The 25,927-nt window shown below is 50.7% G+C and overlaps 1 protein-coding gene across 1 annotated transcript in view; it reads left to right on the top strand.

Annotated features, from left to right (window-relative positions):
- The window catches only part of HCN3 (hyperpolarization activated cyclic nucleotide gated potassium channel 3), a 162,946-nt gene that overhangs the window by 85,179 nt on the left and 51,840 nt on the right, over positions 1-25,927 (top strand). Inside the window, exons 2-3 of the mRNA XM_085639585.1 lie at positions 3,509-3,938; positions 5,106-5,267. Of these exons, the coding sequence (XP_085495711.1) occupies positions 3,509-3,938; positions 5,106-5,267 (592 nt within the window). The remainder of the gene's footprint in view (positions 1-3,508; positions 3,939-5,105; positions 5,268-25,927) is intronic.

The following is a 25,927-nucleotide window of genomic DNA, read 5'->3' on the forward strand; positions in this document are numbered from 1 at the left end:
GCTACATTTATCAATGTTACTCAGTAAAAATTTGTGCTGGGTGATTGTCATTTTTTATTTACATTTTTTATTTTATGTTACGCGAACTCGACCAGAAGTTATCATAGAGCTTTACATGAGCACCAGTGATTTTATCCCTGCTGCTTGATTTGAGCTAGTGTTTGCCAGGGCTCAGCACCAGTACTTAATACTGTGCACCGGCACTTATGACAGTCCACCACTTGGTGCCAGTATTTATCTATTTATAATCAGGTAAGCACATTGTCAAGAGTTTCATAATTCAATATACATTAAAAAATTGCAGCCATCCAGGCCTTTTTAAAGTTTTGCGTGACCTGGAATACTCCGAATTATCACACACAAGTGTAGCAGTTAGTAGCTGTGTTGATACTGGCACTGGCAGTGCTGGAAGGCGCAATGGGTGGTGCAAGCTGCAGTGGTCTCTTGAGAAGGGCCTGGCATTTGTTGTTTTACAAATTAAGTACTGCCTATCTTGGAGCCCCATAGCCACTAGCAAATTAAGCAGATATTAACAAAGCCAATATACAAAGTATTGTACTATTTTGACTATAAAAATGTAGTTAGTATAGAGTTATCACACTCAAACCAAGTATTGCAACTTGTGCTGCTGCCGAGCCACTGTCAGTGACCTTTTGTTCATTTTTCATCAGTGTCGGGTCAAGTTCGTGCTATATAAAACTCGATAAATAATAACCTGTGGCTACTTACCAACTGTGTCAGTACCACCAATGGAAGCACCGTTTCCTCAGTTACTATAAATATTAGTTTGTTAAACCCCATTTGTGCAATCGTCTTCCTCCTCGTGGTTTCTGTAACTACTAAGCACTTTTTTATTAGGTCTCGCCTGACCCAGCGCATGCGCTGGTCTGGCGAGACTTATTGAGAGGGCTCCAAAAAGTGCTACCAGGCCAGCCTAGAGCTACAGTGCATGTGCGCGGGCGCTCGCACCGCGCTTTACCGGGATTACTTTAACTTTGGCGGCCGCACAGCCGGTTTGATGTTTGATCGTGATCGCGATCACTTTCACTTTCGCGGTCTCGCTTTTGGGACCTTAATAAGTATTTAGTTATGCAACTGTTGCATAGCTAAACACTTATAAGGTCCCAAAGGCGAGACCTATTGGCTATGCCAATGCTTGTTTCGTTCAACGCGAATTCGACCCTAAGGTATCGGAGCACTTTACATGAGCACCAGTTGCGTTACAGATGGACATATTCATTTTGTTAGGCGCAGGGAGAATAAGGGATTTTCTCAAAATCACAGGATGTTGAGCGTCCTTGCCGAGACTCACACCCAGTTCCCCATCTTCGAGGTCAGCCGCTTTAGCCTTTAGCGTCTTGGCTTAGCCACTTTCTAATACTAAATATAAAACATATTGCTTTTCTCCCAACTACAGCTAATTACCAGCATGAGTCCACTTTAGTAAAGTTTCTAATAAACGAGAAGGCGTATGTGTTGCTATTTTATTATTATATATGCTTATGTTATCACATGTATTATATTGTATTGTAATTGCATTTATATAGCGCTTACTACCCCTAACAAGGCGTTGAAGCATTCTTTTGGCGAGTAGCACGCTACACTGGAACCCATAAAGGATTAGTGGTGAATTAGTATAGTGAAATATGAAAGTATTTTAAGTGGTGGATATGTTTTATGCTATATTCCTTTTATGCTATGTTTTGTTATTGTTTTTTGTTGGCACTGGCATTTGTAGAACACCAAACCCCATATTAGTATGGCATTGCAGCACTTTCATGAGTCTAGGGATGGCCTTGCAAGCTGTTTTATTATATGCTATTGTGCTGTATCTATCATATTGTGGTATGTTAGATTGTTTTGTGGAACCTGTAGCAGACATACAACAAACAGAATTGTCTATGTATGGTCCATATTTTATTTGTATAGCATTCATGCTGCCCCAAGGCCAAGTCAACTTGAAAATCATGTTTAATTGCTAGGCTACAGTTGTGAGGCACTTCAGTGGTATAGACAAGTAGATAATGATAGGATGGGCTCGGATATTGGTATCTGCGGCTTCACAATAAAATGATAGATCCTGAAAAGATATGCTGATATTGTAGCAGTATCCTTCCAGGAAGGCTGTTCATGCCTAATTCCATTTTGTGTCAAGGTCCAGGAAATTAAATTAAAGTCATAACATTTGAATCAGTAGATGATATTGGTGGACGATAGTGTTGCTGTATATAATTAAATATACGTGTTTCAAAGGTCAAATTTTCCTCTCAGACGCGTAATCTTGAGTTTTATTTTTTGCGGCCTAGTTAATTTTCTCTCTATCCGGGCTACCGTGGCCTTTTTTTCCGCGACATATCCGACGCTGTGAACTGAGTCCTTCACTCTGCGGACTTGCCTGTATAAAACTGCAACATTTTGTGACAAGTGAGCCCTTTTGCAAGTCCTGAGAGGGCCTGTGCGGAGGGGGGCGTGGTCAGGGGCGTAACACAGGTCCTTGCAACCTTGAGCGCCCCATTCAGCCCATGAATTTCCGTGAGGCACAGTAGTCTTGGGGGCTCCTCAACGCATTCTGCAGGCCCTCGCCATAATTTTGTGTTATGCCACTGAGCGGTCACATGCCAAGCATGGTTTGGTATGCAACAGACTCAGGCACTTTCAGAAGCATGCATGCCTGACATAAAACGAATGTCGCACAAACCGTAAGTCAGTCATAGGCAGGGGTGGCTGCTACCAAAATAAACTAGTGGGGCAGCGCTGGGCAAATAATAATAATAATTAAAAAAAACACTTCCCTCACGCTGCTGTGCCTGCTGCCAGCCGCCTTGGAGAAGAAGTATGAGAAAGTCCATTGGCCACTCCCACCCAATCCAGACTCTGCTCTCAGCATGAGAGCAGCTCCATGATTGGTCTGAGCAGCCTGGTTAGATGCTCAGTAAGTGACTGGTAGCCTTAGACATTTCTCCACCCGGTTGTACAACACAGCTGGGTTGGAGAAATCGAAGTGCGCATGACGGTTGGCTGGCCTAAGACGGCTGGTAAAACCGTCATGGGCCCTTCCAGCGCCCAACCCCCCCGCCACCCCCCTTGCTGGCTGTCACTCAGGATGCCCAGCCCGCACCGCACTTGACTCAGCAGCATGGGCTGTCAGAGAAAAATAAAACGATAATAACATTATTTTATTATCAGTTTATTTTTCTTCTGCAGTGAGTGGGCCGACACTCCTCGGCCATTGCAGAGGAGCCACAGCTGGTCAGCAGTACAAGCCTGTTTGGAATTCTTACCTATATATGTAGAGTAAAGTCAGCCTATAGGTGGCACGGTGAGTTATGTCTGTAGCTTGAGAGGTAGACCCATACTCTTAGTCTCCATTTTTCCAGTTCCTCTGACTTAATTCTCTTGTTCTTGTGCCTCCTCTTTCCACCTCCCTCTCTCCCTTCCTTGAATCCCTTCCTGTCCCTCTTTCTGGACCTCTTTTCCTGCCCCCTTTCACCCACCCGGCTTCCTGCAGGTTTTACTGGGATCTCATCATGCTGCTTCTGATGGTGGGCAACCTGATTATCCTCCCCGTGGGAATCACCTTCTTCAAAGACGAGAACACCCCACCCTGGATCGTCTTCAATGTCCTCTCTGACACCTTCTTCTTGGCCGACCTGGTCCTGAACTTCCGGACGGGCATCGTGGTGGAGGACAACACCGAGATCATTCTGGAGCCGCACACCATCAAGATGAAGTACTTGCGCAGCTGGTTCCTAGTGGACTTTGTATCCTCCATCCCTGTGGACTACATCTTCCTCATCGTTGACCTGGAGACGCCCGTGGACTCGGAGGTCTACAAGACCGCGCGGGCCCTGCGCATCGTGCGCTTCACCAAAATCCTTAGCCTGCTGAGGCTGCTGCGGCTCTCCCGGTTGATCCGGTACATCCATCAGTGGGAAGAGGTGTGTACCCATAGCAGTAAGGCACATACATTCTTTGCCGCTAGCAGTATTTTCTATGATGGGTTTTGTCGTTTGCAAGAACATTTTTCCCCCATGTAAGACAGCAACATAGAATTTGAACAAGTCTGAGGCACACAAGGGAGGGTTAGATCTACCTGGCTTGCCCATTTCCATAAAGATACAGGTCACCGGGTCATATCACCTGGCCTTACACAGTAGCACCGCCACACCCAGTTGTCCTGTTTATCTCACTTGCTGGAGAACAGCAGACAAATTCCACACCCCCATTGGCCTGCAGATGAACCCCAACTCCAATATAAGACCCAACCAATCTGGTCAGACCAATTACTCTGCAGATAGGACCTATTTGTCCTTTGCTGAAGACTAGAATCCCTTGACACATCTAGTTTGGAAATCCCTCAGGGGTAGAGGACCCTTACTCGCCTTTCTGCCACTCTCGTCCTGTGAACTGTGTACCCTTCCAATATACCCATTTCTCTGTAGCTATGAGACTCATCCATCCTGCTCAATTTCCTAAAGATTTGGAAAGGCCAAAGGCACATTCCGTCTGGTCGTTTCCTTTATTTAAAAATCAAGCTTATGTTACCTACAAATTAACCCACATAGCTTGCTCATTTCCCTTGAGACAATGAGAGCAAGCAGTGTCTAATTTGTAAACCAGTAAGTGCAGGAGTCACACGTTTCTCGTAGGAGGCTGATGCTGGCGCTGCCGAAAGCCTAGGCTGTTGAATACACAGGGCTGCAAAGTCTGATTCCACCTCATATGTCTTTGCCCCATTACTCTACTCTTCCAATCTCTTTGCCGTTGTTTTTCATTTCTACTTTCTATCTTGGTCAGTGTTTTCCTATATTTCTCTAAATTCTCTCTCCACATTTCTCACTCTTGCTCTACGTTAATGTCTGATGGAGTCTTGGGCCTCAAAAATGTGTGCCGGTGATCACCACCTGCGGACACCTGTTCCAATTAGGTACATTCTACCTCATTATATGTCTACAGATAAGAACCAGAAGACCAGTCCGGTTGGGCAGTTAGCTAGTCTGTCTTACCACATAGGGACTACATTAAATCCAGCTTTACCCTTTGGCATCCACTTACTAACATGTATTTTGGGCTTCTTTCTTCTCCTTCCTTTTCACATTGGCTAGATTTTCCACATGACCTATGACCTCGCCAGCGCGGTGGTCCGGATCTTTAACTTGATTGGCATGATGCTGCTGCTGTGTCACTGGGACGGCTGCCTGCAGTTCCTGGTCCCAATGCTGCAGGATTTCCCAGAGGACTGCTGGGTCTCCATTAATCACATGGTGGTAAGTCATTGTCTGGTCATGTGACCCCCATTTTCTTCTTTACGTCCATCCCTTCCAACACCCTTGGGTAGGCATTGATTTCCCTTGGAATCTACCAATCCTTAAAAGAAAGATGCTGTACAGATTGACCTTTCACCCTCAAGCTATCCTGACATTTCACCCTCAAGCTATCACTATCAAAGAAGAATAGAAAGGCAATCCTAAACCTAATGCTGTAGCCCAAGGAAATCTAAGGACTTTAATAACTGGTAAAAGGCTGTTAGTAAGGCAACCTTGCTCGTGCATTGTGTGTGGAATGTACAAATATTTATTTTTTTCAATACAATTTCTAATAGCGCTGATCATTGAAGGAGTGGGCATTATCTGGGGTATAATGGCTTTACCAGCGTGCTTTCTAACATTCTAACTTCTCACCTCCTCTTCCCAATGGCCAATATTGTTATCCACATCAACTACGCTCTTAGCAACCGGTCAGAGTACATTAGGAAATGATGCTATTTAAGGGAGGCCCAAACATTATTAGATCATGTGCTACAAGGGGAAGGATTTGAAGAGAGACATAAGCATCGGAATATGTAGGAACAGTTGAATAATTTGAATCTTTGTCAGAGGTTTTAACACATAGTGGCCCAATCAGAAAACCCTTTTCTATGAGTATGTAAAAGAGTACTTATGTAATACTTGTTTACTTATTATTACATGCCTTTGTGAATTGGCCACAAAACATCTAAAATGGGAATAAAATGTGATTATTAAGGAATATTCATACACACCTAGTACAAATAGAAATAACTGTACCCTCATTGAATTTTTAATTATAAGGAATCTGTGAATTAGCCCCAAAACATCAAAGGCTTGTATGAGTAGGTAAACTACTACCTACACTCAAAAATATATGTTAATCACCCACATTGTCATGAATTTGCATTGGTATTCAACTTAGAAATATTTAAAATATATTTTTTTAACTTTAACAAACTTTTCAAAATATACCTATACCTTATCATATGGAGACCTCTGGCCCAATTCAGAAGGTCATTGCAAAGCTTGATTAACATCAAATATGGTTGTTAAGTTACTACTAGTAGTAATTGTACGACTGAATATGACATTTTACTGACTGTGCCTCATGTTTCAGGGGTGAGGAAATGTAATTTTAAATTTCTGGGTATCTTTAACTTGTAAATAATGAATATCCCAAAGTAGTAAAGTTACTCAAAAATGTAAGACCACACTTACAAGTGTAGATTTACTCATGACTGAGTTTACCTTGATGAATAGTCCTCAAAGACTCCAAAATACATATTGGTAAAATACTGGTCTTACAAAAATATCTCTCTACTAAAAGTTCGACGTATGTTTCATTTCTAAATGCAGTCAAACAAGCTTCCTATTGAAAATTTTAATTAATGATCACTCTAACTCCAGTAATTAGACGTTAGTGTTGGTCAAGAGTTAGTCTGAATTTTTGTGGGGATATTTATTGTGGATAGTTTAATAGTCTATGTTTTGGAGTCTATGATTTTTTTAAATATTTATTTTCAGGTTGTGTTTTCACATGGACCATAAGGTTATGAGGAGGAGAGGGCCAGCGCAGTGATCGTATAGGGATGAATGCAAGGAAGGAGTTACAAATAGAGACTAGGTCAATAGCAGCACGTTGAAGTCGCCAAACAAGAGGTTGATGGGAAAAGAAGTTAGCAAAGTGCACACAATATAGACCATGCATCTCCTTGCGTACCGCTTGGAGCTACAGACAGGCATTTCTGGACTGCCTTCCTTCCTGCAGCCTCTACAGACAATTGTTTCTGGACTGCCTTTCTCCCTGCAGTCTGTACAGACAGGTGCTTCTGGACTGCCTTCTTACATGTGGTCTCTCCTAACACATGTTTCTCGACTGCCTTCTGCCCTGTTGGCTCTACAGACATGTGTTTCTGGACTGCCTTCTTCCCTGTGGTCTAAATGGACAGGTGTTTCTGGTCTACTTTCTTCCCTGTAGTCTCTACAGGCAGGTGTGTCTGGACTGCCTTCTTATGTGAGGCCTTTACACACAGGCGTTTCTGTTCTGGTTTCTTCATTGTGGTCTCTTTTTTTTTTTTTAAATCTTTATTTATAAACTTTTTTTTTTTAAACAAGACAGACACTTGCAGCTTAATCAGGAGCATGAATACAGTACATTGTTCTCATTAGCTTTTGGTACAGCTGGCGTTCAAATATGATCTTACAGGTTCATCCCATCAGCGCATCCATCCGGGTCTAGCCCGCCGTCTCCCGGCCTATCGCAGCGGCATTCCCCCCCCAGTATCTATCCACATCCGCAATACAGCAGAATCTGCGCCACGTCAAGCAGCTCATCCCCTTCTTTCCCCTCCTCCCTCCTCCCCACCTTCTCCAATCTCATGCCCCACTCCGCCCCTCTCAGCCGCCTGCTCCTGCGGATGTGCAAGTAAATAGCCTGTCAGTGGCCCCCAAATATCGCCAGGCCTAGAGGCCCCCGGCAGCAAGTCCGCATAGGTTCCCAGCTGTTCCTGACAGTAAATCAAGGCGTCAAGCCATACTTTAAATTTTGGCGCCCTTCCCCTGCTCCAGCGACATGCCACGCGCCGTTTTGCCAGCAACAGCGCTAGTGCTACGTACTTGCGATAGGCAGCCTTCAATGGCTTAACATATCCCAGGAGTGCCAATAGCGGCGTGGGTTCAACCCGTTCATTGATCATCGTAGCCAGGGCATCGAACACCTTTCTCCAGTACGCATGTATCTCTGGGCACTCCCATGCCAGGTGCAGAAAATCCGCATTCGGCGCATTGCACCTTTCACAGTTATTCTCCTCTCTCAGCTTGTATCTGCACAGTCTGGCCGGCGTATAATACACTCTGTGCAAAAACTTATAATGCACAATGCGCAGTCTGCTGCTAGCGGAGACCTGCTTTGTCTGCATCGCACAATACTCCCACTGCTCATCCGTGAGTTCAATGCCCAACTCTGCATCCCAGCCCGCGCGGGCCGGGGCAGCCAATACCTGCCGCTGTGTGTGAACAGTAGAGTATATCAACGAGACCAGGCGTTTCGCCGTCGCGCTTTTAAGGAGTAAATGGAGTGGCGCAAGTTCAGGGGGCTCATCCGGGAAGCCGGGGGTAAGAGAACGTATGCCCTGCCGAAGACGGATATATAGGAATGCATCGAGAGGGGTACTCGGGGAGTCCTGAAGCATATGTTCTAGCGTACGAAAGCGACTACTGTGGTACAGATCCCCCCATGTGCGGAATACTGTCTCCTGCAGCAGGGGCATATGGGGGTGGTAGACAAGGGGCAGCAACGGGGAATAGAGCATAGGCACATCTAGCATGGCACCGATTCGTTTCCACGCCGCCGCAGTGCAAGCGAATGTCGTACCCGGTGTCTCCCTGCCAGTAGGCACCTCCCAAAGCGCTCCGTCAATTGGGATGGGGTGAGCAAGCCAGTGCTCCGCTGCGACCTGCGGCATATAACGCGGCTGGCGCATCCAGAAGTACGCATAGTGTGCCTGCGCACTGAGATAGTACAATTCAAGGTCAGGCACTCCAAAGCCCCCCTGCGAGTACGGCCGCGTTAGGACTGCCCATTGTATCCGCGAATGCTTGCCTCCCCACACCAGGCGTATTAGCTCAGACCGCAGTGTTTTGAAAAAGTAATTACCGGGGTAAAACGGTATATTAAGAAATAAGTACAGCAGCTGAGGTAAAAGTACCATTTTGATCAGGGAGGCCCGCCCCGCCATTGAAAGCGGGAGGGAAATCCAGCGGGTCACGCAGTCCGCAATACGCATCAAAGTCGTGCCATAATTAAGACGCATGAGCGCTTCCCTGTCCCTCGAGATCACAATGCCCAGGTAGCGCACCTCATCCTCACACCACTCCAAGGGGTAGTCTAGTGGGAATTGGTTCACGCCGTCCGTCAATGGAAAGACACTCGACTTACTCCAGTTTATCTGAACCCCAGAGAGTCTCCCAAACACTATGAACTCACGAAGGATCGGGTTCAAGTTAACCTGCGGCTCCCTGACATACAAAGTAATATCGTCCGCGTATAGGGAGATTAATATGTGTCTCATGTTGCAGCGCAGCGCCTTATCACTGTGATGCTGTCGTAGCTTTGCCGCCAAGGGCTCCACCGCGAGAGCGAAGAGTAAAGGGGACAGAGGGCATCCCTGCCGGGTGCCCCTTGTAACCGAGAAAGCACTGGACACGCGTCCATTCACAAGCACCTTGGCCACGGGCACGCTGTACAGCAACCGAATCCAAGAGAGGAAGAGAGGTGGGAACCCCATACGCAGCATCACCCCAAACATGTAATCCCATTCAAGGGAGTCGAAGGCCTTCGTGGCATCCAGAAAGACTGCCGCCAGGGGAAGTTCAGGCGCAACATTATTCAACACCGAGAAAAGGGTGCGCAGGTTATGGGAGGTTGCGCGCCCAGGCACAAACCCCGATTGATCAGGGAGCACCAAAGCCTCCATCAGCAAGGTCAGCCGGTTGGCAATGAGCTTGGCTAGAATTTTGACATCGCAGTTCAGTAGTGACAATGGGCGATAGGAGTCGCACAGGTGTGGCTCCTTCCCGGGCTTCAAGATAGAGATAATCAGGGCCTCCCGCATAGACGGTGGGAGGTGCCAGACCTCCAGGGCATCTTCGTACACCTCTCGCAGTATGGGAGCCATCTGATCTATATATAGTTTATAAAACTCAACCGGTATGCCATCCGTGCCAGTGGCCTTCCCAGATTGGAGCTGCATTATAGCCTCCCGCACCTCGTCTAATTGGAACGGGGTGCAGAGGAACTCCCTCTGTCGGTCACTTAGCCACCCGAGGGACACATCGGCTAGGAAGTCCTCCAGGTCCAGCACCCCAGCTCTCTGTGTGGTATACAACCGCTTATAATGTGCGGCGAAAGCATTGAGGATGTTCGTCGTATCTCTGTATACTTCCGCCCCCGGGCCTTCCAATTCCAATACAAGGGAGGAGTGACGCGGCCTCCGAATAACGTCCGCCAGTGCCTTGCCCGGCCTCTCGCCCTCCCCATACCGCCTAGCCGTCCAATATTTACCCCTAAACCGTGTCTCTCGGTGCGCTTCCGCCATATACTCAGTAAGCCGCTCTCGGAACTTGAGCTGAGTGACTCCATCCGGGCGTTCAGCCAGCTGTGTTTCCAGCCCTTTTAGGTCTCCCTCCAGTCGCCGCAGGGTGCCAACAATAGTCTTGAGCACCCCCGCCCCCTTAGATATGCAGTAGCCGCGAAGCGTGACCTTAAAGGCCTCCCAGACGGTCTCGACATGCTCAACCGTTCCTTTATTTCGAGCAAAGAAGCTGCTCACCTCCTCCCCCAGCCCATCCTGGAAAACCGGGTCCAGCAAAATGGACGCGCGCAGTCTCCAGCTATTGCGCGGGGGGCCGTAATCCGCCGACGACAACGTAAGGCGGACAGGGACATGGTCAGAGTAGGTACGCGCCAGGTGCTGCACCTGCGCAAGAGCAGGTCCCATTCCACGGGACACAAAGACATAATCCAGGCGCGCCCAAGATGCCGCCCGTGCTGTAAAATGTGTACCCTCCCTCGCATGTGGGTGCAAGTGGCGCCAAGTGTCCAGCAACTGATAAGTGCAGAGTATATCATGATGGGCCGCCCTCGCCCGGGTGTAATGGTGCGCAGCAGGATGGGACCTATCCACCCCCGGGTCGCAGGTGACATTAAAATCTCCACCCCAGATAACATGATTGGAGCCCACCGCAAATATCTCAGCCCACAAAGCAGGGTAAAAGTCAGGGGTGTCCACATTGGGACCATAGCAGCAAGCCAAGGTGACGGAGTCCGATCCCAGCCTACCCCAAGCTATGCAGTAACGCCCCTGCGCATCCCAGGCAGTGCCCGCCAATTGGAACGGGGTCTGTTTCTTTATGAGAATAGCAGAATAGCAGTGCCCCGGGCGTAGGTGGAGTAAGAGGAAACAATTCGGTGGTCCGCCCATCTACAGGCGAAGGTATTGGGGCTCCGGGGGCTGAGGTGCGTCTCCTGCAGCATAGCGATATGCACCTGATGCCGATCGAGATAAGCCAATATCTGTCGCTTTTTGCGCGCATCCCCCAACCCCCGAACATTCCAAGTAAGGATGTGCAATTTGTTTCCTATTCCATCCGGCATAAGTAAACACAGTCCACACCAGTCAACAAGGGCCGTGTCCGCCAGGCACAGAGCCTCGGCCGAAAACCCCCACAATGCCAGAATGCAATTTTTGCTGCGCGTTCGGGCCTGTCAGCTAAACCCATGCTCAGAAAGTCTGATCGCAATCCAGCTACCACCAATAAGAACAAGCAAGTCTGATAAACACCCCGTGAAAACACCCCCCCTCCCACTGAAGCATCCCCAACTTGCCAGAAATAAATCCCCACCCTCTTATCCCTCCCCAACGAAAAACATAACAACAACAAAACAGAAAACCCAACAATCCCAGAACAACCTCCAATAAGGCAAGAACCGGCCCGCATGGCCCAGCCCATGCAGTCCGCCGCCACAGGGGGCTACCCATGGGGGATCGCCAAGGCGACTGCGCTCTCCCTCCCCGCCCCGCCAGGTCACCGAGCATGGTAAGGCTCAGACACAGGCGGAGCCGAGAGTGCCCAGTCGGTTAACAGTCATTCTGCAGTGCGAGTACATCAGCGAACAATACACAGTCTCTTCACCAACTATCCACTCCGCCCATCAATCCCCGTCGTCTCCATGCTCAGTACCCTGGACGAATCCCTTAGGCCCACATACAGACCATGCATTCAGCGGGGCAGGAAAGAAGGCAATACTACTTCTTCTGCATGTCAGCGTCCACTTCCAACGGTGAAGGGGGGCGCGCCGCCCCTCCGCTGTCCACTCCGCGGCCAGTTCGTTTCAAATGCTTAATAAAGTCCTCCACCTGCTGCGGCGTCGTGAAAAACCGCTGCTGACCCTGATGAGTGACTCGAAGGCGTGCAGGGTATAGCAGCGCATAATCTATCTGAGCCTGCCGTAGTTTGGCCTTTACCGCTGTGAACTTGCTCCTCCTGGACCATCGGAGTGAAGTCCGGGTATACTGTAAATGCGTTGCCGTCGTAGGACAGTTGCTTCTTGCTTCTCGCTATCCGCAAAACTGTATCCCGGTCCCGGTAATTTAAAAGTCGCGCTATGATGGGGCGAGGCGCACCCCCGGGCGGCGGCCGCTGGCTGAGTGTACGGTGCGCCCTCTCAACAATGAAGTGCCCCGAAAGGGCATCCGCCCCCACGGCTGCCAGCAACATCTTTTCTACATAGTCCTCCATCCTTCCAGTATTGGTGGACTCTGGTATACCTACAACGCGTACATTATTGCGCCGGCTACGCGCCTCCAAATCCTCATTCTTCGCAGCCACCACCCTCAACAGTTTCTCCATGCGATTGACCTGTGTGGCGACGCGGGCAGCAGAATCCTCAGTGTCCGATATGCGTCTCTCAGCTTCTGTGAGCCGATTTTCATGGCCCTCCAGTTTGTGTGTGATAGCCTCGATACGCGACGACATCCCGTCCATCTTGTCGGCCATAGTAGCAAACCCCTGTCTCACCTCCAACAGGATGCTCTGGACATCAGCCGTCGCCCCAGGTCCGGCGCCTCGGGGTCCCTCTTCTCCATCCAGCTCCCGCTCTTCCTGCGAGGCGCGCATACCCCTCTTGGGCGCCGTAAAAGTCAGCTTGGGCTGTCGCGTATCTGTCTTCCCCATGTCGCCGCCGCTGTATCACGGTCTCCCCAGTCCGTTCCGACTCCCCACGGGTCCGCCTCCAGGCGCCTCAGTGCCGATCTCCACCAGATCACCCGTCCAGTCTAGGGGGAGGGGGGGGGGGCAGTCCAGCTCTCCAGGGCCTCACAAAGGGTCAGGTGAAAAGGCCACAGCACGATGTCCACAGCGTCGTGGGGGGGGGGGGGCACCATATCGCCACCAGCACCGCACCCCTCAATCAGGCATTCAGGGCCACTCCAGGCAGCACCGTCGCTCCACTCACCCCGCAGTAAGCGCCCGCCTCTCCAATTCGCGTCCGCAGCGCCTCCAGGGGACAGCCAGGCTCCGCTCCCGCAATCAGCTCCCTCCAAGGGCCAGGGGAAGCTCACATGCGCCTCCGTTGAGCCCGGTTCCGCGGGTGACCTCCGCAGTCCGTAACACACCAGCAGGCAGGGGGGGGGGGGGCAGGGCCCCCCGCGGCGATCTCGGCTCCCTCGCGTCCTCCCCTCAGGCCCAGGCCCCTCGTGGGCAGCACCGGGCTCCCGTGACCGCTCGTCCGGGAGAGGGCTCCACCAGTCTACGCTCTCTCGCCCGGGCTCAGCTTCACCGCAGGATAGCTCGGCCGTCACTGCTCCGATTTCAACGCTGCTTTCACCGGGGCCGCAGCCACATAGGCGCCTTCCCCCTACACCGTCGCTGCCTCCACACCTCGCTCCGAGAAGGATAAATTATCGGATAAATTCACTGGGCTGCAGGAGCCTCACGGCAGTGCGGCCATTCTGCTCGCGCGCCACCTAGCGCCCCCCCTTCATTGTGGTCTCTGCAGTCAGATGTTTCTGGACTGCCCTCTTACCTGTGTTCTCTGCACGCAGGTGGTTCTGGACTGCCTTCTTCCCTAGGGCCTCTTCTGTCAGGTGTTTCCAGACTGCCTTTTCCCCTGTGGTCCCTACAGACAGCTGTTTCTGGGCTGCCTTCTTCCCTGTGTTTTCTATAGACACATGTTTCTGTACTGCCTCCTTCCCTGTGTTTTTTATAGACATGTATTTCTGGACTGCTTTCTTCCCTGAGGTCTCTACAGATAGGTGTTTCTGTGCTGCCTTCTTCCGTGTGTTCTTTACAGACACGTTTTTGGGCTGCCTTCTTCCTTGTATTCTCGATAGACACGTTTCTGGAGTGGTTCTTCCCTGTGGTCTGTACAGGCAAGTGTTCCTAACCTGCCTTCTTCCCTGTAGTCTCTACAGGCAGGGGTTTCTGGACTGCCTTTTCGCCTGTGGTCTCTAGACACGTTTCTGGATTGCCTTTATCCCCGTGGTCTCTAGAGACACATGTTTCAGGATGTCTCTGCAACAGGAGTTTGTGGATGTTTTAATCTCTGAGGTTTCTACGGACAGATGTTTCTGGGCTGCTTTCTTTCCCGTGTTCTCTTTAGAAACATATTTCTGAACTTCATTCTTCTGTGGGGTCTTTACAGACAGGTGTTTCTAGATTGGCTTCTTCCTTGTGCTGTCTACAGTCAGATATTTCTGGACTGCCTTCTTCCCTGTGTTCTCTACAAGGAGGCGTTTATTGCCTGCCTTCTTCACTGTGCTCTCTACAGACGTGTTTCTGGACTGCCTTCTTCCCTATGTTATCTAGTGACAGGTGCTTCTAGAGTGCCTTCTTCTCCGTGTTCTCTGTAGACAGGTGTTTCTGAATTGCCTTCTTTTCTGAGGTCTCTACAGACAGGTGTTTCTGGACTGGTTTCTTCCCTGTGTTCTCTTTAGACACGTTTCTGGTTTGCCTTCTTTCCTGTTTTCTGTACAGACAAGTGTTTCTGGATGGCCTTCTTCCCTGCCATCGCTACAGACAGGCATTTATGGAGAGACTTCCTCCTAGTGTTCTCTATAGACATGTTGCTGGAGTGCCTCCTTCTGTGTGTTCTTTTAGACATGCGTTTCTGGACTGCCTCTACGGACAGGTGTTTCTGGACTGCCTTGTTCACTGTGGCCTCTACAGGCAGGTGTTTCTACACAACATTGTTCCCAGTGCTCTGTACAGACAGGTGATCCTTCACTGCCTTTCTCCCTGTAGTCTCTACGGACAGGTGTTTCCGGACTGCCTCCCTGTAGTCTCTACGGACAGGTGTTTCTGGACTGCCTCCTTGTAGTCTCTACGGACAGGTGTTTCTGTACTTCCTCCCTGTAGTCTCTACGGACAGGTGTATCTGGACTGCCTTCCTCCCTGTAGCCTCTATGGACAGGTGTTTCCGGACTGCCTCCTTGAAGTCTCTACGGACAGGTGTTTCAGGACTGCCTCCCTGTAGTATCTATGGACAGGTGTTTCTGGACTGCCTCCCTGTAGTCTCTACTGACAGGTGTTTCTGGACTGCCTTCCTCCCTGTAGTCTCTATGGACAGGTGTTTCTGGACTGCCTGTAGTCTCTACGGACAGGTGTTTCTGGACTGCCTCCCTGTAGTCTCTACGGAGAGGTGTTTCTAGACTGCCTCCCTGTAGTCTCTGCGGACAGGTGTTTCTGGACTTCTTTTCTCCCTGTAGTCTCTATGGACAGGTGTTTCTGGACTGCCTGTAGTCTCTACGGACAGGTGTTTCTGGACTGCCTTCCTCCCTTTAGTCTCTACGGACAGGTGTTTCTGGACTGCCTCCCTGTAGTCTTAATGGACAGGCGTTTCTGGACTGCCTGTAGTTTCTACGGACAGGTGTTTCTGCACTGCCTTATTCCCTGTGGTCTCTACAGACAGGTGTTTCTGGACTGACTTCCACCCTTTAGTCTCTACGTACAGGTGTTTCCGGACTGCCTCCCTGTAGTCTCTACGGACAGGTGTTTCCGGACTGCCTCCCTGTAGTCTCTACGGACAGGTGTTTCTGGACTGCCTCCTTGTAGTCTCTACGGACAGGTGTTTCTGTACTTCCTCCCTGTAGTCTCTACGGACAGGTGTATCTGGACTGCCTTCCTCCCTGTAGCCTCTATGGACAGGTGTTTCCGGACTGCCTCCTTGAAGTCTCTACGGACAGGTGTTTCAGGACTGCCTCCCTGTAGTATCTATGGACAGGTGTTTCTGGACTGCCTCCCTGTAGTCTCTACTGACAGGTGTTTCTGGACTGCCTTCCTCCCTGTAGTCTCTATGGACAGGTGTTTCTGGACTGCCTGTAGTCTCTACGGACAGGTGTTTCTGGACTGCCTCCCTGTAGTCTCTACGGAGAGGTGTTTCTGGACTGCCTCCCTGTAGTCTCTGCGGACAGGTGTTTCTGGACTTCTTTTCTCCCTGTAGTCTCTATGGACAGGTGTTTCTGGACTGCCTGTAGTCTCTACGGACAGGTGTTTCTGGACTGCCTTCCTCCCTTTAGTCTCTACGGACAGGTGTTTCTGGACTGCCTCCCTGTAGTCTTAATGGACAGGCGTTTCTGGACTGCCTGTAGTTTCTACGGACAGGTGTTTCTCGACTGCCTTCCTCCCTGTAGTCTCTACGGACAAGTGTTTCTGGACTGCCTCTCTGTAGTCTCTACGGACAGGTGTTTCTGCACTGCCTTATTCCCTGTGGTCTCTACAGACAGGTGTTTCTGGACTGACTTCCACCCTTTAGTCGCTACGTACAGGTGTTTCTGGACTGCCTCCCTGTAGTCTCTACGGACAGGTGTTTCTGGACTGCCTTCCTCCCTGTAGTCTCTATGAACAGGTGTTTCTGGACTGCCTCCTTGTAGTCACTACGGACAGGTGTTTCCAGACTGCCTTCCAACCTGTAGTCTCTACGGACAGGTGTATCTGGACTGCCTTCCTCCCTGTAGTCTCTATGGACAGGTGTTTCTGGACTGCCTCCATGTAGTCTCTACAGACAGGTGTTTCTGGACTGCCTCCCTGTAGTCTCTACGGACAGGTGTTTCTGTACTTCCTCCCTGTAGTCTCTACGGACAGGTGTATCTGGACTGCCTTCCTCCCTGTAGCCTCTATGGACAGGTGTTTCCGGACTGCCTCCTTAAAGTCTCTACGGACAGGTGTTTCAGGACTGCCTCCCTGTAGTATCTATGGACAGGTGTTTCTGGACTGCCTCCCTGTAGTCTCTACTGACAGGTGTTTCTGGACTGCCTTCCTCCCTGTAGTCTCTATGGACAGGTGTTTCTGGACTGCCTGTAGTCTCTACGGACAGGTGTTTCTGGACTGCCTCCCTGTAGTCTCTACGGAGAGGTGTTTCTGGACTGCCTCCCTGTAGTCTCTGCGGACAGGTGTTTCTGGACTGCTTTTCTCCCTGTAGTCTCTATGGACAGGTGTTTCTGGACTGCCTGTAGTCTCTACGGACAGGTGTTTCTGGACTGCCTTCCTCCCTTTAGTCTCTACGGACAGGTGTTTCTGGACTGCCTCCCTGTAGTCTTAATGGACAGGCGTTTCTGGACTGCCTGTAGTTTCTACGGACAGGTGTTTCTCGACTGCCTTCCTCCCTGTAGTCTCTACGGACAAGTGTTTTTGGACTGCCTCTCTGTAGTCTCTACGGACAGGTGTTTCTGCACTGCCTTATTCCCTGTGGTCTCTACAGACAGGTGTTTCTGGACTGACTTCCACCCTTTAGTCTCTACGTACAGGTGTTTCCGGACTGCCTCCCTGTAGTCTCTACGGACAGGTGTTTCCGGACTGCCTCCCTGTAGTCTCTACGGACAGGTGTTTCTGGACTGCCTCCTTGTAGTCTCTACGGACAGGTGTTTCTGTACTTCCTCCCTGTAGTCTCTACGGACAGGTGTATCTGGACTGCCTTCCTCCCTGTAGCCTCTATGGACAGGTGTTTCCGGACTGCCTCCTTGAAGTCTCTACGGACAGGTGTTTCAGGACTGCCTCCCTGTAGTATCTATGGACAGGTGTTTCTGGACTGCCTCCCTGTAGTCTCTACTGACAGGTGTTTCTGGACTGCCTTCCTCCCTGTAGTCTCTATGGACAGGTGTTTCTGGACTGCCTGTAGTCTCTACGGACAGGTGTTTCTGGACTGCCTCCCTGTAGTCTCTACGGAGAGGTGTTTCTGGACTGCCTCCCTGTAGTCTCTGCGGACAGGTGTTTCTGGACTTCTTTTCTCCCTGTAGTCTCTATGGACAGGTGTTTCTGGACTGCCTGTAGTCTCTACGGACAGGTGTTTCTGGACTGCCTTCCTCCCTTTAGTCTGTACGGACAGGTGTTTCTGGACTGCCTCCCTGTAGTCTTAATGGACAGGCGTTTCTGGACTGCCTGTAGTTTCTACGGACAGGTGTTTCTCGACTGCCTTTCTCCCTGTAGTCTCTACGGACAGGTGTTTCCGGACTGCCTCCCTGTAGTCTCTACGGACAGGTGTTTCTGGACTGCCTCCTTGTAGTCTCTACGGACAGGTGTTTCTGTACTTCCTCCCTGTAGTCTCTACGGACAGGTGTATCTGGACTGCCTTCCTCCCTGTAGCCTCTATGGACAGGTGTTTCCGGACTGCCTCCTTGAAGTCTCTACGGACAGGTGTTTCAGGACTGCCTCCCTGTAGTATCTATGGACAGGTGTTTCTGGACTGCCTCCCTGTAGTCTCTACTGACAGGTGTTTCTGGACTGCCTTCCTCCCTGTAGTCTCTATGGACAGGTGTTTCTGGACTGCCTGTAGTCTCTACGGACAGGTGTTTCTGGACTGCCTCCCTGTAGTCTCTACGGAGAGGTGTTTCTGGACTGCCTCCCTGTAGTCTCTGCGGACAGGTGTTTCTGGACTTCTTTTCTCCCTGTAGTCTCTATGGACAGGTGTTTCTGGACTGCCTGTAGTCTCTACGGACAGGTGTTTCTGGACTGCCTTCCTCCCTTTAGTCTCTACGGACAGGTGTTTCTGGACTGCCTCCCTGTAGTCTTAATGGACAGGCGTTTCTGGACTGCCTGTAGTTTCTACGGACAGGTGTTTCTCGACTGCCTTCCTCCCTGTAGTCTCTACGGACAAGTGTTTCTGGACTGCCTCTCTGTAGTCTCTACGGACAGGTGTTTCTGCACTGCCTTATTCCCTGTGGTCTCTACAGACAGGTGTTTCTGGACTGACTTCCACCCTTTAGTCGCTACGTACAGGTGTTTCTGGACTGCCTCCCTGTAGTCTCTACGGACAGGTGTTTCTGGACTGCCTTCCTCCCTGTAGTCTCTATGAACAGGTGTTTCTGGACTGCCTCCTTGTAGTCACTACGGACAGGTGTTTCCAGACTGCCTTCCAACCTGTAGTCTCTACGGACAGGTGTATCTGGACTGCCTTCCTCCCTGTAGTCTCTATGGACAGGTGTTTCTGGACTGCCTCCATGTAGTCTCTACAGACAGGTGTTTCTGGACTGCCTCCCTGTAGTCTCTACGGACAGGTGTTTCTGTACTTCCTCCCTGTAGTCTCTACGGACAGGTGTATCTGGACTGCCTTCCTCCCTGTAGCCTCTATGGACAGGTGTTTCCGGACTGCCTCCTTAAAGTCTCTACGGACAGGTGTTTCAGGACTGCCTCCCTGTAGTATCTATGGACAGGTGTTTCTGGACTGCCTCCCTGTAGTCTCTACTGACAGGTGTTTCTGGACTGCCTTCCTCCCTGTAGTCTCTATGGACAGGTGTTTCTGGACTGCCTGTAGTCTCTACGGACAGGTGTTTCTGGACTGCCTCCCTGTAGTCTCTACGGAGAGGTGTTTCTGGACTGCCTCCCTGTAGTCTCTGCGGACAGGTGTTTCTGGACTGCTTTTCTCCCTGTAGTCTCTATGGACAGGTGTTTCTGGACTGCCTGTAGTCTCTACGGACAGGTGTTTCTGGACTGCCTTCCTCCCTTTAGTCTCTACGGACAGGTGTTTCTGGACTGCCTCCCTGTAGTCTTAATGGACAGGCGTTTCTGGACTGCCTGTAGTTTCTACGGACAGGTGTTTCTCGACTGCCTTCCTCCCTGTAGTCTCTACGGATAAGTGTTTTTGGACTGCCTCTCTGTAGTCTCTACGGACAGGTGTTTCTGCACTGCCTTATTCCCTGTGGTCTCTACAGACAGGTGTTTCTGGACTGACTTCCACCCTTTAGTCTCTACGTACAGGTGTTTCCGGACTGCCTCCCTGTAGTCTCTACGGACAGGTGTTTCCGGACTGCCTCCCTGTAGTCTCTACGGACAGGTGTTTCTGGACTGCCTCCTTGTAGTCTCTACGGACAGGTGTTTCTGTACTTCCTCCCTGTAGTCTCTACGGACAGGTGTATCTGGACTGCCTTCCTCCCTGTAGCCTCTATGGACAGGTGTTTCCGGACTGCCTCCTTGAAGTCTCTACGGACAGGTGTTTCAGGACTGCCTCCCTGTAGTATCTATGGACAGGTGTTTCTGGACTGCCTCCCTGTAGTCTCTACTGACAGGTGTTTCTGGACTGCCTTCCTCCCTGTAGTCTCTATGGACAGGTGTTTCTGGACTGCCTGTAGTCTCTACGGACAGGTGTTTCTGGACTGCCTCCCTGTAGTCTCTACGGAGAGGTGTTTCTGGACTGCCTCCCTGTAGTCTCTGCGGACAGGTGTTTCTGGACTTCTTTTCTCCCTGTAGTCTCTATGGACAGGTGTTTCTGGACTGCCTGTAGTCTCTACGGACAGGTGTTTCTGGACTGCCTTCCTCCCTTTAGTCTCTACGGACAGGTGTTTCTGGACTGCCTCCCTGTAGTCTTAATGGACAGGCGTTTCTGGACTGCCTGTAGTTTCTACGGACAGGTGTTTCTCGACTGCCTTCCTCCCTGTAGTCTCTACGGACAAGTGTTTCTGGACTGCCTCTCTGTAGTCTCTACGGACAGGTGTTTCTGCACTGCCTTATTCCCTGTGGTCTCTACAGACAGGTGTTTCTGGACTGACTTCCACCCTTTAGTCGCTACGTACAGGTGTTTCTGGACTGCCTCCCTGTAGTCTCTACGGACAGGTGTTTCTGGACTGCCTTCCTCCCTGTAGTCTCTATGAACAGGTGTTTCTGGACTGCCTCCTTGTAGTCACTACGGACAGGTGTTTCCAGACTGCCTTCCAACCTGTAGTCTCTACGGACAGGTGTATCTGGACTGCCTTCCTCCCTGTAGTCTCTATGGACAGGTGTTTCTGGACTGCCTCCATGTAGTCTCTACAGACAGGTGTTTCTGGACTGCCTCCCTGTAGTCTCTACGGACAGGTGTTTCTGTACTTCCTCCCTGTAGTCTCTACGGACAGGTGTATCTGGACTGCCTTCCTCCCTGTAGCCTCTATGGACAGGTGTTTCCGGACTGCCTCCTTAAAGTCTCTACGGACAGGTGTTTCAGGACTGCCTCCCTGTAGTATCTATGGACAGGTGTTTCTGGACTGCCTCCCTGTAGTCTCTACTGACAGGTGTTTCTGGACTGCCTTCCTCCCTGTAGTCTCTATGGACAGGTGTTTCTGGACTGCCTGTAGTCTCTACGGACAGGTGTTTCTGGACTGCCTCCCTGTAGTCTCTACGGAGAGGTGTTTCTGGACTGCCTCCCTGTAGTCTCTGCGGACAGGTGTTTCTGGACTGCTTTTCTCCCTGTAGTCTCTATGGACAGGTGTTTCTGGACTGCCTGTAGTCTCTACGGACAGGTGTTTCTGGACTGCCTTCCTCCCTTTAGTCTCTACGGACAGGTGTTTCTGGACTGCCTCCCTGTAGTCTTAATGGACAGGCGTTTCTGGACTGCCTGTAGTTTCTACGGACAGGTGTTTCTCGACTGCCTTCCTCCCTGTAGTCTCTACGGACAAGTGTTTTTGGACTGCCTCTCTGTAGTCTCTACGGACAGGTGTTTCTGCACTGCCTTATTCCCTGTGGTCTCTACAGACAGGTGTTTCTGGACTGACTTCCACCCTTTAGTCTCTACGTACAGGTGTTTCCGGACTGCCTCCCTGTAGTCTCTACGGACAGGTGTTTCCGGACTGCCTCCCTGTAGTCTCTACGGACAGGTGTTTCTGGACTGCCTCCTTGTAGTCTCTACGGACAGGTGTTTCTGTACTTCCTCCCTGTAGTCTCTACGTGCAGGTGTATCTGGACTGCCTTCCTCCCTGTAGCCTCTATGGACAGGTGTTTCCGGACTGCCTCCTTGAAGTCTCTACGGACAGGTGTTTCAGGACTGCCTCCCTGTAGAATCTATGGACAGGTGTTTCTGGACTGCCTCCCTGTAGTCTCTACTGACAGGTGTTTCTGGACTGCCTTCCTCCCTGTAGTCTCTATGGACAGGTGTTTCTGGACTGCCTGTAGTCTCTACGGACAGGTGTTTCTGGACTGCCTCCCTGTAGTCTCTACGGAGAGGTGTTTCTGGACTGCCTCCCTGTAGTCTCTACGGAGAGGTGTTTCTGGACTGCCTCCCTGTAGTCTCTGCGGACAGGTGTTTCTGGACTTCTTTTCTCCCTGTAGTCTCTATGGACAGGTGTTTCTGGACTGCCTGTAGTCTCTACGGACAGAAGTTTCTGGACTGCCTTCCTCCCTTTAGTCTCTACGGACAGGTGTTTCTGGACTGCCTCCCTGTAGTCTTAATGGACAGGCGTTTCTGGACTGCCTGTAGTTTCTACGGACAGGTGTTTCTCGACTGCCTTCCTCCCTGTAGTCTCTACGGACAAGTGTTTCTGGACTGCCTCTCTGTAGTCTCTACGGACAGGTGTTTCTGCACTGCCTTATTCCCTGTGGTCTCTACAGACAGGTGTTTCTGGACTGACTTCCACCCTTTAGTCGCTACGTACAGGTGTTTCTGGACTGCCTCCCTGTAGTCTCTACGGACAGGTGTTTCTGGACTGCCTTCCTCCCTGTAGTCTCTATGAACAGGTGTTTCTGGACTGCCTCCTTGTAGTCACTACGGACAGGTGTTTCCAGACTGCCTTCCAACCTGTAGTCTCTACGGACAGGTGTATCTGGACTGCCTTCCTCCCTGTAGTCTCTATGGACAGGTGTTTCTGGACTGCCTCCATGTAGTCTCTACAGACAGGTGTTTCTGGACTGCCTCCCTGTAGTCTCTACGGACAGGTGTTTCTGTACTTCCTCCCTGTAGTCTCTACGGACAGGTGTATCTGGACTGCCTTCCTCCCTGTAGCCTCTATGGACAGGTGTTTCCGGACTGCCTCCTTAAAGTCTCTACGGACAGGTGTTTCAGGACTGCCTCCCTGTAGTATCTATGGACAGGTGTTTCTGGACTGCCTCCCTGTAGTCTCTACTGACAGGTGTTTCTGGACTGCCTTCCTCCCTGTAGTCTCTATGGACAGGTGTTTCTGGACTGCCTGTAGTCTCTACGGACAGGTGTTTCTGGACTGCCTCCCTGTAGTCTCTACGGAGAGGTGTTTCTGGACTGCCTCCCTGTAGTCTCTGCGGACAGGTGTTTCTGGACTGCTTTTCTCCCTGTAGTCTCTATGGACAGGTGTTTCTGGACTGCCTGTAGTCTCTACGGACAGGTGTTTCTGGACTGCCTTCCTCCCTTTAGTCTCTACGGACAGGTGTTTCTGGACTGCCTCCCTGTAGTCTTAATGGACAGGCGTTTCTGGACTGCCTGTAGTTTCTACGGACAGGTGTTTCTCGACTGCCTTCCTCCCTGTAGTCTCTACGGACAAGTGTTTTTGGACTGCCTCTCTGTAGTCTCTACGGACAGGTGTTTCTGCACTGCCTTATTCCCTGTGGTCTCTACAGACAGGTGTTTCTGGACTGACTTCCACCCTTTAGTCTCTACGTACAGGTGTTTCTGGACTGCCTCCCTGTAGTCTCTACGGACAGGTGTTTCTGGACTGCCTTCCTCCCTGTAGTCTCTATGAACAGGTGTTTCTGGACTGCCTCCTTGTAGTCACTACGGACAGGTGTTTCCAGACTGCCTTCCAACCTGTAGTCTCTACGGACAGGTGTATCTGGACTGCCTTCCTCCCTGTAGTCTCTATGGACAGGTGTTTCTGGACTGCCTCCATGTAGTCTCTACAGACAGGTGTTTCTGGACTGCCTCCCTGTAGTCTCTACGGACAGGTGTTTCTGGACTGCCATCCTCCCTGTAGTCTCCACGGACAGGTGTTCTGGACTGCCTTCCTCTCTGTAGTCTCTATGGACAGGTGTTTCTGGACTGCCTGTAGTCTCTAGGGACAGGTGTTTCAGGACTGCCTTCCTCCCTGTAGTCTCTACGAACAGGTGTTTCTGGACTGCCTGTAGTCTATACGGACAGGTGTTTCTGGACTGCCTTCCTCCCTTTAGTCTCTACGGACAGGTGTTTCTGGACTGCCTCCCTGTAGTCTTAATGGACAGGCGTTTCTGGACTGCCTGTAGTTTCTACGGACAGGTGTTTCTCGACTGCCTTCCTCCCTGTAGTCTCTACGGACAAGTGTTTCTGGACTGCCTCTCTGTAGTCTCTATGGACAGGTGTTTCGGCACTGCCTTATTCCCTGTGGTCTCTACAGACAGGTGTTTCTGGACTGACTTCCACCCTTTAGTCTCTACGTACAGGTGTTTCTGGACTGCCTCCCTGTAGTCTCTACGGACAGGTGTTTCTGGACTGCCTTCCTCCCTGTAGTCTCTATGAACAGGTGTTTCTGGACTGCCTCCTTGTAGTCACTACGGACAGGTGTTTCCAGACTGCCTCCCTATAGTCTTAATGGACAGGCGTTTCTGGACTGCCTGTAGTCTCTACAGACAGGTGTTTCTGGACTGCCTCCCTGTAGTCTCTACGGACAGGTGTTTCTGGACTGCCTCCCTGTAGTCTCTATGGACAGGTGATTCTGGACTGCCTCTCTGTAGACTCTACGGACAGGTGTTTCTGCACTGCTCTATTCCCTGTGGTCTCTACAGACAGGTGTTTCTGGACTGCCTTCCTCCCTTTAGTCTCTCCAGACAGGTGTTTCTGGACTGTTTCCCTGTGGTCTCTACAGACCGGTGATTCTGCCCTTCCAACCTGTAGTCTCTACGGACAGGTGTATCTGGACTGCCTTCCTCCCTGTAGTCTCTATGGACAGGTGTTTCTGGACTGCCTGTAATCTCTACGGACAGGTGTTTCAGGACTGCCTCCCTGTAGTCTCTATGGACAGGTGTTTCTGGACTGCCTCCCTGTAGTCTCTATAGACAGGTGTTTCTGGACTGCCTTCCTCCCTGTAGTCTCTATGGACAGGTGTTTCTGGACTGCCTGTAGTCTCTACGGACAGGTGTTTCAGGACTGCCTCCCTGTAGTCTCTACGGACAGGTGTTTCTGGACTGCCTTCCTCCCTGTAGTCTCTACGAACAGGTGTTTCTGGACTGCCTGTAGTCAATACGGACAGGTGTTTCTGGACTGCCTCCCTGTAGTCTCTACAGACAGGTGTTTCTGGACTGCCTCCCTGTAGTCTCTACGGACAGGTGTTTCTGGACTGCCATCCTCCCTGTAGTCTCTACGAACAGGTGTTTCTGGACTACCTGTTGTCTATACGGACAGGTGTTTCTGGACTGCCTCCCTGTAGTCTCTATAGACAGGTGTTTCTGGACTGCCTTCCTGTCTTTAGTCTCTATGGACAGGTGTTTCTGGACTGCCTGTAGTCAATACGGACAGGTGTTTCTGGACTGCCTCCCTGTAGTCTCTACAGACAGGTGTTTCTGGACTGCCTCCCTGTAGTCTCTACGGACAGGTGTTTCTGGACTGCCATCCTCCCTGTAGTCTCTACAGACAGACGTTTCTGGACTGCCTCCCTGTAGTCTTAATGGACAGGTGTTTCTGGACTGCCTGTAGTCTCTACGGACAGGTGTTTCTGGATTGCCTCCTTGTAGTCTCTACGGACAGGTGTTTCTGTACTTCCTCCCTGTAGTCTCTACGGACAGGTGTTTCTGCACTGCCTCCCTGTAGTTTTAATGGACAGGCGTTTCTGGACTGCCTGTAGTCTCTACGGACAGGTGTTTCTGGACTGCCTCCCTGTAGTCTCTATAGACAGGTGTTTCTGGACTGCCTTCCTCTCTGTAGTCTCTATGGACAGGTGTTTCTGGACTGCCTGTAGTCTCTAGGG

The sequence above is a fragment of the Triturus cristatus genome, chromosome 12, assembly GCF_964204655.1.
Source record: "Triturus cristatus chromosome 12, aTriCri1.1, whole genome shotgun sequence".
Lineage (NCBI taxonomy): Eukaryota > Metazoa > Chordata > Amphibia > Caudata > Salamandridae > Triturus > Triturus cristatus.